Source organism: Merops nubicus, unplaced genomic scaffold (assembly GCF_000691845.1).
Source record: "Merops nubicus isolate BGI_N331 unplaced genomic scaffold, ASM69184v1 scaffold5750, whole genome shotgun sequence".
Taxonomy (NCBI): domain Eukaryota; kingdom Metazoa; phylum Chordata; class Aves; order Coraciiformes; family Meropidae; genus Merops; species Merops nubicus.
In genome coordinates this window covers 37,239-49,902 of record NW_008584711.1, presented here as the reverse complement: position 1 = coordinate 49,902, position 12,664 = coordinate 37,239, and the positions used below count along the sequence as shown (strand labels likewise).

General features: G+C 37.3%; 1 protein-coding gene across 1 annotated transcript in view; it reads left to right on the top strand.

Annotated features, from left to right (window-relative positions):
- Window positions 1-6,053: 6,053 nt before the first annotated feature.
- The window catches only part of RBKS (ribokinase), a gene marked incomplete at its 5' end in the record, with an annotated part of 31,217 nt that continues 24,606 nt past the window's right edge, over window positions 6,054-12,664 (top strand). Inside the window, 2 exons of the mRNA XM_008945011.1 lie at window positions 6,054-6,224; window positions 11,494-11,557. Coding sequence (XP_008943259.1) covers window positions 6,054-6,224; window positions 11,494-11,557 — 235 coding nt within the window. The remainder of the gene's footprint in view (window positions 6,225-11,493; window positions 11,558-12,664) is intronic.

The window sequence follows — 12,664 nt, the reverse complement described above, 5'->3', positions numbered from 1 at the left end:
GCCTTCTTACCTATAGTCTCAGCCATTCATTTAATTTTCTCCTCTAGTAGAGGTTTTCACCAGTATTTTCAGTTCAGGTGTTTACCCATTCAGTAATGAGAGCTACAAAACAGTTTGTCTTAAAAAAAAAAAAGTGTTTGGTAAAGTGTGTTTTTTTTTTTCTCTGGTGGCAAAACCGATGGAAACCTGCTGATCTGCACCAATTCATCATTCGCTTGTTTGTGGTGTGGTACCAAACTGTATAGCATGTAAAATCAAACAGGTTTAAAAAGGAGCTCTGAATGGGGGATGGGGTAAAGCTTTTGCATCTCACTGCCACTGTTCTTCAGCACTGTCCTGTCAAGGGACTGCTCTTGAAGAATCAAGTTGTTTTGCTTGGTGTCAGTTTGGGTTGTTGTTTCCACACTGTCCATTACTGTGGGCTAGAGAAAAAAGCCAGACCATCAAACATCCAAGCAATAACCAGTTACTTGAATTGTCTGAAAAGTTACTCTTTTTTTTTTAAGAAAATCTTGTCATGTAGAGGGAAGAACAAATGGAGATTTTCTATATTTTCTAATTTTCTCTGGACAATTTTTTTCAGTAATTAAAGATCTGAAGTGGGACTAAGAACCTAGAACCGGATAGCTGGATACTTAAACATTACAATGTAACAAACCAAAGAACAACACTGCTTAACAGCACTTAAAAAACTAAAAAAAATGCATTTAACTACATTCCTGAGGTAGTCTCTTTATAATCTTGGAAATTTTCTACCTTCCAATAAGATGTTTTTGTGGATTAGTAAAAGGGATGAAAGCATAAACAAGTCAAGAACATCAGATTTTGAAAAGAACTGTGGTCTTTTTGTCTCCAAGTTATGGATACTTTCCCATAGCACATGTTCAAATCTTTAAAAATTAAGCTAGACAAAACAGACCAAGGCTAAACCAAAATGTTAAGTGAGATCCAAAAGAGGTCTGAGACTTTTTCACCACAATGTTGTACTAATAGTCCCAGTTAGAGACATGAAATGTTCTCTCCTTTGTATTTGTTCAGTTCTGAGAATCATGAAAGCCCAGTAAATTATATGTACTAGACAGTAGCTTGTTACACCTACTCGAATCTCACAGGGATTTTCCCCCTTCTAGGGAATTCCCAGAAGCAGAGAAAGAGCCAGTGTTGTTCAGGGATTCAAAGAGAACAGAATCAAAGCCGAATTTTAGACCTTTACATTATTCCTTTTTTATTAAGACACTTTTAAATGCTATATTTCTGGTACTATTTTGATACCCCTGATTATCTCCACATTTCTTCAGGGATAAAAAGCAAAGGCTGAATGTTTCTTTTGATCCTGTGTAAATGGCAGTCACCATAGATAGCGTGATACCTAATATTGTCCTTTTTTTAGAAATATATTTGTGCTTCTCTGTTTGCCTTTCTCTTGAACATCATTTCTCAGAAACATACTAATAATTTATGTTTTTCTTCAATATGAGTGATGAGCTGAGTATACTGTACTACTTAATTAAACCTTAGTTACATAGCATTCAGTGTTTTCAACATAAAAAGTAGGATCAAGGCAAAGTTTCAGGATTGAGTTAGGGCAGTCTGGCTGTACTGCTGCCAGCAAATGTACTCCTGCTCCTCCCCTCACTCACCTTCTCCTCAAATTTTGCAAGTTCTGGCCCACTCTGGCTGCTGTACAGTAAGTTGGACCAATTTGCTAATGCAAATTAAAATGATTCTTGGAACAAAAATATTTTTAGTTGGGAAGCTCCACAAGCAATAAAAGCAGTGCAGGAGAAACAGTGAGAAAATGCTGCTGAGGGGAGGGCATGGTTTTACATCAGCTTAAGCTAACAGTAATAATACATCTTTATAGTACTTTCATGTGTTGAAAACAATGAACAGACACTGCTTAGTTGTCAAAAATTGGAAGCAAACCATGGCTAATTTCAGGATTAATTTATGCAAATGCCACTAATATACATCTCTCCCTTTGCCCTACTGCCTTCCTCAGACTTTCTATCTCCCATCTAGTCACTGCTTAGAAGGGAGCTTTTCAAGAAAACACAGAATACGAGGGAGAGGTGCATTAATGACTCAGGAAGTTGGGCTTTCACCTCAGAGTCAGTGCTTCAGCATAGTAGTAAAGGGTTCTGTTCCTTTTCTAACACCATATTTCTGAAGGGATGTCTGTCTAAAAATACAAGTGCTTATCAGCTCTAGCCTCCAAGGGAACTTGTGTCACACTGGAAGAGAGGGTTGAAGTTGCTGCAGTGCTGGAATTCTTACGTATGTACTTTTATTCATCCCAAACCTCTGAAACATAAGTGGATGTAAGATTCTTCATTTCCCATGAACAAATGCAGGCAGCACTGCTGTGCACTTCTAAATATTGTTTTGTAAAAACTCAGTTTAAATTCTGAGTCGTTCTATTCCTTTATTTGTAGTGTCCAAAGTATTTCAGGATGCTTCAGTCTGAACTTTTCTCTGTAAATATGGTTCAGTAGTATGATGCACTATTTGCCAAACATTATATAGTAATTTTATTTCTCATCTATAAGTGCTGGGGGTTTTCAAGTCTAGTTTCTGGTTGTTCATAAAACATGGGAGCGCAATACACTTTGTACCATTTATCCTCTCAAAGCTGAGCAGGATTTGTCACATAAGCAGAGTAGTCTGTTGGGTAGCAACTTAAATTAGGTTTTTCAGGTCAGTGTTTTCAAATTATGTCAAAGTTATAAATGGCTTTACAAAACATTTTGTGTACCAGTTTTAAAAGCCCGTGTGACAGTTTTTCTAATTAATTTATTTAGCCTAGTTTCGGTGTAACATCAGTGGTTTCATCACTTCTAGGCTATTTTGAGTATTCTTTGTGGCACCATCAATAAGCCAAGAATTTATAGAATTCCTTAATCATACAGATTACTCATCATTGCCTGCTCATAATAGAAGCCTGAAATGCTCATTAAAATTGTCTGATGTGAATCAAAAGTTAATATAGTTACAGAACTAAATGACAAGAGAATAACATTATATTAGCAAAAAAAATAATTCTTGGATACCTGTTTCAGTGAAATTGAAACCTCCAGGCTTATACGTAGATTAGTTCTGTGAATCTGTTTAGTATGGAAAATAAAAATAGGCTTCTGGAGTGGAGAATTGGTCTGAAAGTATTGGCAATCGTGCCCAAAATGTAGTAAGGTGGGGTTTTTTGTTTACAGTGAGCTACAGGAACGTGCTGCATGTTCTTGCCTAGACTGTTGGCCTATTTTTAAAATTGGCTAATTATAAGTCACTGTTCCAACTTGATCCCTTGCCCTTTCCCTTCTACCTTTCCATCAAAACAATAAAGAAGGTCATCTCCCCATCTTCTACAAGCTGTTTGATTCCCGCAGGCAGTTGTTATGCCGTGCTGCTTGAAACACTGAGGCCCAGATTCTCATCTCACCAAGCCTGTTTTTTCACCAGCACAGTTATGGTGCTTCCATTGGAGTTGCATGTTGATGCCAACATAGCTGAGAGAAGAATCAAGTCACAGTCTGGTCACTGTTAAAGCCAGAACATGTATGGTTGAATGGACTCCTTGAAAACACGTATGAACTCAGCACAGTGCTATTAGCAGATGTCTGCTGGCATGTCGCAATTGTTAATCTTTGTCTAAAAATACATTAGCTTTTTGTGGAAACAGATTGTATTTAGAATAAGCTATAATCTCTGAAAAACACCCTAAGGAAGGAAAATTAATTGAGACTGATGCCATTTTCATACTGCAGAAATGAAATGAGAAGACAATGTGAGCTAGTGGATTGAGCTGATCTCAATCTTCGGTTTTGTCACTGGCTTCTTGGCTGATCCAAGGTACAAAAAGGCAAAATGACTTGCCCAAGTTTCACACCCACAAAACAGGAATAATGATATTGTTCTACTTTTTAAAGTGTAGTGAAATCTGTGGATGAAAGGAAATATACAAGGGCTGCTGTGACTACTTCTTACCAGGGATGGGTCAAACAATTATTCTTTACTGAATGCCACATCATTTTAGAAGTGTGTGCAGTACCCTGGCACTGGCTGAATAGGAGCTTCCTTAGCTGAGTGTTGAGGTCTTCATTCTCTGGGCCACAGCCATTGCTACTTTGGCTTCCAATATTGAAAACGGCAATAAATTATAGATGTTGCCATTAATGGACATTTATCTACACTCATTATACCCTTTTCCCTAAAAATTAACAGTTTCTCATTGTTGTAAACAGTGTGCCAAATGCTGTTGTGGGCAAACAGTTTTAACTTGGCAACCCTTTTTATATAAATATATATACACATACACATATATATATATATGTTTACTTCTAAAAAGCTATTGTATTTCTATTTAAAAGGGTTCAGACATTTCCCAACAGAATGTTCCCAGCTCTGTCTCTCTGGAAACAAAATGACTGCCATTAGCTGTAAGCATGAGCCTTCTGGCCTTTCTCTGGGGTCACTCACACAAAATAAATGCACTGGCTGGGTACCATCCCCTCACACTAAAATCTAGGGCAAGCATCCCTATTTAGAGTCTGCATCCCTACCTGTGTCACTCCAGAAACTGAACTACTGGTAAAGCACAGTAACTAATCCTTCAAAACAAAAATCTTAATTTCTGGGAGCTGAGGACTTGTTTGGCTTTTCTAGTTTAATTTTTGGTTTTCTGGATTTCCTAATGATCCTAAACCTCTAGATTGATGGATGGTGGAATTGAAAATTAGTAGGCAAAAAACATTTGCTTTTTCCTGAGACTTTTCAGTAAATCAGGCTATGCTGTCAGAAAGTATTATATATGTATTCTTCATATCCCTTTCAGGAAGCACTCTGTGGGGACTTGCCAGTGCAGAAGCATGTCACCTTTTTTCTGAATGGGAGGGCTGGGAATTTTGAAGCTATTGTAAGATTTATTGGTAAAATAATGTTATGAATTGATTAACTGAAATTAGGGCAGATTCCTCTGAATTCTTTCAAAATCCCCTTTGGCACTCTCCTTTTAATTCCTGCAGTCTTTTGGAAACCTGTCTGAGATAACTGCCATTGACTGAACTAGTTGCTAGTACATTGTAGGAGGCCTTTCCACCACACATGTTGTGATCTTGTTTGGAGCTTAAGAGATAGAAGGAATTACATTTTTAAACCTCATTCCCAGAATGCATGGCTCGAGGAAGCAGAAATTTTGGTAATCTGAGAGTTGTAAACACAGTTTTGAGTGATGTATTTTAATAGAAGTGGCAAAAGTAAGCTGGCCTTTTGCATTCAGAGAAATTCCTCTGCATAGTCTCAGTGGTGTCTTTTTTTTCCTTTCAACTTTTGCTGGAGATAGCAAAGCATCTGATAGGGTTAACAAAATTACAGTTTTGTTTTGTTCTTTCCAAAATGGAAATTAAACTGCAATACACTCCTGATGGGTCTCCACTTGTATTAGTGCATCTGGTTCTCGGCACCCATCCCCAGAAGGATGTAAATGTGCTTGGGCTGTGTTCAAGAAACAGCAAAATGCTGAGAAATTGTAGAGCTTGATTTGTAAGAGAGAAACTTGAAAAAAAGTTAAATATGTACACTGTACCTGAGTGACAGCAGAGGGGAGGAAGGTTTTGATAACCATCTGTGATTCTGGGGTGTGTGAACACCAACAAAGTGAAATATTAGAGTGGTTCAAGAAGACATAATTAGATGTCATGAAATTAAGTGAACAATATGTAAACTTGAGCTGAATGCTACAGTAAAACAAAATTAGCCGTGAGACCCATAGATTTATTATTTATCTGTATTGAGTTAGCACTGGGGAATTCCAGTGAGCAATCAGGTGCTTCTTTTCCTGTAGACACAGGAAACACAAAGAAAGAAATGGAATCCCTTTCTTGAGTGCTAAACAGGAAGCTTGACTGGAGAACACCTAAGGAACAAACTGAAACTGGCAGATTGTGGAGAAGGGACCCTAAAAGGTCTTTTGAGTCTTTTTCATTCTTACTAGTGGGCCGTTGGGCCATTCAGGATTATAAGAATGTAACTTTTATTTTGAAGATGCTTGTTATTTGCAGTCACTAATGTGTATAAATATTGCCTTAAATTTGAATAGCCTTACTACGCGACTGCCAAGAACTGGAGAAACTATCACTGGACATAAATTTTTCATTGGTTTTGGTGGGAAAGGAGCCAATCAGTGTGTCCAGTCTGCTCGACTTGGGGCCAAGACCTCACTGATCTGCAAGGTAAGCACCAACTTACTCTTGAGTTATAGCTGAACTAAATGTTCATGCAAATTCCGGTAAACCTTTAAGTGACTTACAGAAAAGTTGTTGGTTTTTTGTTGTTTTAAATTCCTCTTTAATTCTCTTTTCTTCTCATTATTTCACCTGTAAATCTAAGCATGGAGGAGGCTGTTTTAAGATCACTGCTAGAACCAAAGACTAGTTAGCTAGAGATCTGGCAGAAATTGCATGTAAAGAAGGATTGCAAAACTTAGATTGATGTACCACAGAAAAGAGGACTGGAGAGAATATGAGATGTTCAAAATTCAAGTAACCTTGATTAGCCCCTTCCTCTTTATATTCCTCACTATAACAGTGATCAGGGCTTCACTGATGACATTCTGGTGCTAGGCACTCTAGTCAGTCTGAAATTTACTTTGTAGGTGATTAAAAATCAAATATTGACAAGCTAGTAAAAAATCTGAGAAGGAATGCAAAACTTTGTGGTTCAAGGGTTAAATCATTATCTCATTACTTGAGAAGTTCACATCCAAATTGTAGAAGCTTTGCATGTTTTGGGACTTTTTTGCTCTCTTTTCTGAAACGTTTGATACACAGCAGTTCTAAAGACTGGCTGTCAGAACAGCAGGCTGATTCAGCTTGGGACATGCTATACTCTTACAGTGCTTTTCTTTGATTTTTGTCATTAAATTTTCTAAGTTTTAAATGATCATTGCTACAGTTAAGAACTCTCTGTAGTCCAATTGTCTGTCCTATGCTAACTGTAGATGAAACTTCAACTTGACTGGACGTACTTTGTTATTGTCATTGCTGGTGAGGATACTCGATTTGTGGGATCATTGTCTGTCAGGGATTTTTTGAAAATTAGTGGAAACACCTCAAGGAAGCCTTTTTTACTGGTTTTCCAACGTAATATTTAACCTAAAGAGTGGTAGCTATAAATCTGACTTACACCTGCAAGCATTTCTGTGGGCCATTGTCACCACAGTGTGGGGTGTTTTTTTACATTGGCAGCATTTTTGCTTCTGTAATGTTGTGTGTATTTCATCATCTTTGCATTCAAGAGTGATCAGATTCAAGTACAAGATGAACTGGCAATGAATTTCCTGCTAACATTTCCTGCTAAATGTTAAAGGGGTTTTTTTTCCACTAAAAGTGTGAATTTATTTTTATTTTTTAATGGTCTACCCTTTGCTCAGTGCATACATGTTTCTGGAAACATTTGCAATCCTAATAAAATTTAGCAGTTACTATAATTTGTAATTAGTTTCCAAAATCATGTTTATGTTATGTCAGTAAAACCTAGTCTTCTGTCCATCTTTCTGATGTGTATTTATTGGCAAAGAGAAACAGCAGAGAACGACTGTAATATCGATAAATGTTAGCATTTTGTACTTATAAATATTTAAAAGTTTATATTTCCTTTTGATATGAAAAATGCACTTTTATAGCCTTACAAAATAGCCTCATCTCATAGTGGTACAGTCTTCTATCTGCACAGGGTAATGCAATGTAGCATAAAGTTTCTTGCTGAATAAACTAAGAAGAGTTAGGCAATAATGCACCATTACAATTCAATTATTTTCACCTTATCAAGCCATCTTAGATAACCAGGGTGTCTTAAAGCCAGATTTCCCCTCACACACACATGCTGCTCAGTACATGTTTATGTTGTTTTGGTCATAAATCCCAACAATTGTGTCTACAATCTGAAGTTCAAGGACTGGAGGAATTAATACTAGAGGGACATTCTGCTGGAGTGTGGCATCCTCTTATGAGAACTGTGATTTATACAGAGGATGTTCTTAATGAGAGGTAGACATCTCAGATCAAGTGACAAGGCATTCTTCACACCTCAGAGCTTTACAACACAAAAGAGAGCCAATGATTATCTGGTGAGGGTTGAGAGAGGGAGTTTTAGAATGACTTACAGTTATGACTAAAGGTGCCACAGAATGCTGTGGGTTTTAATGTAAAATCCAAGTACTGAGTTTGAGTAGTGGAAGTGCAAACAGTGTTCTCCTTTCTGCCTAGATATCTCGTCCAGTGGCCGCTGTGACCCTGAGTTACCAAAATGTATCACAGTATCAGTCTTAAACTCCCCTTCTCAGTTTGCTCAGTATAGCAAAACCATGTATTGATGGAACAGTTGCCACTTCAACAAGACAAGAAAGACAGTTGTTTAAAGAAATATAGAGGATCACTCTCACGGAACTAAAGGATCTAAGCAAATAAATTAATTGCTCATGTTCATATGAGAACCCTGTTGCAGTACTGAAAAATGCACAGTGGTCTTGAGAGATTCCAAACTACGTGGGGTTTTTGGGTTTTGGATTTGATTTTTTTGACATTGCATGTGCTGAAGAAAGTCCTGGTTTTCTTCTGACAGTTTGGAATGATCCTCACTGGACACTGATGTCACTCAGCTGATACTGCCTATACTAAATTCTGTACAAGCCCCAGCATTTGATTCCTACTTAGAAATAGGAAGTGCTATATTACTGTGCTATGTAGTTTCTCTTTAAATGATCTGTAAGCCAAATTAAAGTGATGTAGGCTTGAACCCACACTTTCTTGTGAGAACATAGCAGTGTCTCAGATGGAGCCCAGAATGTGATGGATATCTTCAGTTGTTTTCTCTTTCTGTATTACTGTTTTATGCTTGTATTGTCTTTTGTACCTGTTGAATTCCCTAATGAAGAAGAAGAGTAAGCACTCTCAAAAAAAAAAAAAAAAGGGGATTATAGACTAGATTAAACAAACAATTGTCAAGAGCTAGATTTTTTGGTTTGGTAATTAATTTTCTGGTACAGATGAGTTTGATTCTCTAAGCTGATAGAATCAGCTGCTGTGATTTTAGCTGCTATGATGCCAGCCAGCTCCCCTAGCTCCACATGGAAAACATGATAATAAGCAGGGAAAACCCAGACTGAAAAATACTGAGGTAATTCCACTCTACTCATTCTAATATGCAAACTACGTGACCGTTATGCTTTTACAAATGGCTATTGTTGTCAAGAACTCAAAAAAGAAGAAATGCTGTCTCAGCAGATACCATGTTCTGTGGTCAGCAGCCTAAGACATTTATTTTTCTGTTTACCCAACAGTCCGTCCAGCAGGGTCTGTGCAAAAGCAGAAAATATTTAGAACAATGTTATATAATTTGACATGGTCAGTAAATATGCCTTTAATCTAAAATGAGTCTGATGCTCAATACTCTGGGGGTAAAGCCTGAATGGAAAGATGAGCCCTTCAAATGCACTAAGATTAACTGGGTTGGATGCTGATGAACTAACATGGAAAAAAGTTTCCAGAGGAAAAGGACCTCCGTGGAGACCCCTCCAAGGGCTTCCCTCCAGCACTGAGATGTCTCGCCGTGAGCAACAGAACCACGGCTGATCTCAGTTGTTATGACAGTTGAACAATAAGGGATGCCTGTCTGTCAGTTATGTAGGACCCAGAGCTGAAGGAAGGAAGCTTCAGTTGAGCTTTTGGAAAATGGTTATGAAATATTTCATTGCTGAAATAACCAAGCAAATCCTGAGATTTGTTGTAGAAGCTTTGTAGCAACGAGGGAGGGAGAAGGTGATACCATCAGGCGGAACACATTCCATGACTACAACTGTTGGGCTGCAGAGGTGAGCACGACTTGGGTTTAAATTGCAGATGTCTGCAGTCATCCAGCCTAAAGCAGTCAGAAGATGCAGCTTCTGACAACCCGCCCTGTCTGGCAAACTGGGAGTAGTCAGAGATACAGAAATACTCTAACATGCAAACAATGAATAACACAGTGACCGAAGTAAATGTTGTTTGGTTTGTTTTTGTTTTTTCCATGTCCTAGAGGAATGTTCCATCTGGTTAGACTGTTTTTACCTAAATTGCTGTCCTCCTTTGGTAAAAGACTGAGGCCACCCCTAGTAATGCTTTAGAAAAATCCCTTATAGTGGTTGTAGGAAATGAGAGTACGTTTCCAAACGTGGTTGTGCAGCAAGAATACATGAGAGGAGGAATCATCCCTCTGTGACACTTGAAATTTTAGAATTCTGGATGGCAGGGTTTGACTGTTATGGTCACTAGCTAGCACTCGGGTCTTCTCCAGCCTTTCTGAAGGACTGAGCTCATAGCAGATACATTTCTAACAGCAGGCAGTAGAGGCAGCTGCTTTGTGCTTCCTTCCAGTAGCTCAAATAACTGTTAGCTATTTAGTGCTGTTTTACGAGAAGATGCATCGTTAGTTAGGGCTCCTCATGTAATTCCTTCAATATCTAGACCATGGCCAGAATCTTGATTTGGCTTCTAATCTGCAATATTTAGGGGGGGGGTTTCTCTTGCAAAAATACTTCCTATAACATTGTTCAGTCTTTGATATCACTCAGATTCACAACTTACTCTTCAAAGTGGGAGCACATGCTCTGCACACTGAAGATGTAGGCTAAAAGTGGTGAATGAAAAGCTGTGTTGGCTTTATAAGTATATTTTAAATTCTATTTTGACATTAAGCAAGTTATATAATTTATTTTTCTCCATATACCTAATCTTCTTTGTTCAGCTTGTGTAATGTAGCAAAAAAGAAATGTTTATTACTTTGAATAAACAGCAAGCAGAGTTCTGTTCAGTTAGAAGCATTAGTGGAGCTGAAATTACAAGCTCTTTAACTTGCTGTTAGAGAAACAATAGAGCATATCTTGAGTCCCTAATTCAACTTAATCTGCTGTTGTTGGATAAAGCAAACAAAAATACTGATTTTGTAAACAGTACTTTCGGTACTGAGAATTACAGAAATCAGCAATACCATGTTTATTGTCACTTTCTGTCCTATAACCACAGTTTGATATTTTTCCACCAAGGAAACTTGAGATAGAAGATTTGAAACATGAACTGCAATTAAGAAGCACACCAGAATTGCTATAAATGCTTTCAATTCAAAGCTGAATAATTCAGTACACTTCCAGGTTTTACAGCCCTCAGAAAGCTCCAGGGTCAAGTTAACAGTGGTTGTAAGAGAATGAAGCTTGAATATAGCAACATGTGTGTAGGGGGGAAAGTCTTGTAATAAAGAAGAAAACAGCAGAACTCTATTCCTCTTGTTTATTAGCACTATTAATACATTTTACTTTTATTAGTTTATTACTTGTTTATTAGTAAGGCAAAGTGCTGCAAAACAGAAAGTATTGCATTCAAATTACATCAGAGAATTCTGTTGTGTAAAGATGATCTCTATCGTCTCGCCTTTCTGTAGAGAAAACCTGTCCTTTTATCTTTTGTATAGGTTGGAAAGGATTCCTTTGGCAATGATTATATTGAAAATTTGAAGAAGAATGGTATTTCTACAGGTAAAATTTTACTTTAAAGAAACCTTTTGTATTATTTTTAACCTTTAAAAAATTGGTGGTGTAGGGTTTCTTACTTTATTGCTTTAATGGGTATGTTCTACCATTCAGAACTATGAATAATTGTTTTCATACAGCTGGCAAGAATGTATGAATATGGGTGAGAATATGGGGGCTTGTGAAATCAGCTGTACCACTAAAAATAACATGTAGTATTACTACCTCTAAATCTCAGGTGATTACATCAGTGCAAGTCACCTGAAGATCACTTACTGTTACACAGTTGTTTAGGCTGACATTAATTATAGTAATGCTTGGTGGGAATTGAAAAATCCAGTCTGATTATTCATTCTCAATTTCGTGTTGAGAAGGGAGAGATAGAGTGGAAATGTATTTGTCAACTGGGTACATTTCATCTCTATTTCATGAAATTACACGTGCAGTCATTTTAGAGACCGCAGCCAATGTTTGTTAACACACATACACAAAAAGCAATGTTAAAAGACTTCTGGGAAAAGGAAAAATTAAGCATTCACAATATTCTAGTGTCTTTGCACCTTTGCTCTCTCTTGTGTAAGAGTATTATTGTGTGCTGCTTAACTACATGGTCACATTTTTGATCTACATGACCCTTGTCTCCTTCAGGGTGGATGAGGATGGACAGATACAATACTGAGTGGTGGCAACTCAATGTTCTGTTTGGCTTTTCTGTTTCATGTGCAGCCACAAGCTTCATTTACTGCATTATTCAAATTCTGCTTTAAAGACAGAACTATCAGTATTTTGTGGGCTTTTTTATTATGCTTATCAGTATAGCATCTAAATATTTCACAAATATATGTACAGATTTATTGGTTGCCTGTCTTCCAACTTACACCAGAAACTAGGCATGGACACGATAAAAATGGTGTCTGTTAGTATACATTTCTAAATCTCTCCAAAGCATGAATAAAGTCTCTGATCATGCAAATAAAGCTATTAAAATGCATTGCAGTTAAAATGTATATTCCAGAAGGAACCTTAATCTCATGTTTTCTGGTTTAAATTATTGATTTTGCAATCTTAACATAAATTTTTAAATAGTCTTTACAACAGCAAAAGGAAACTGTA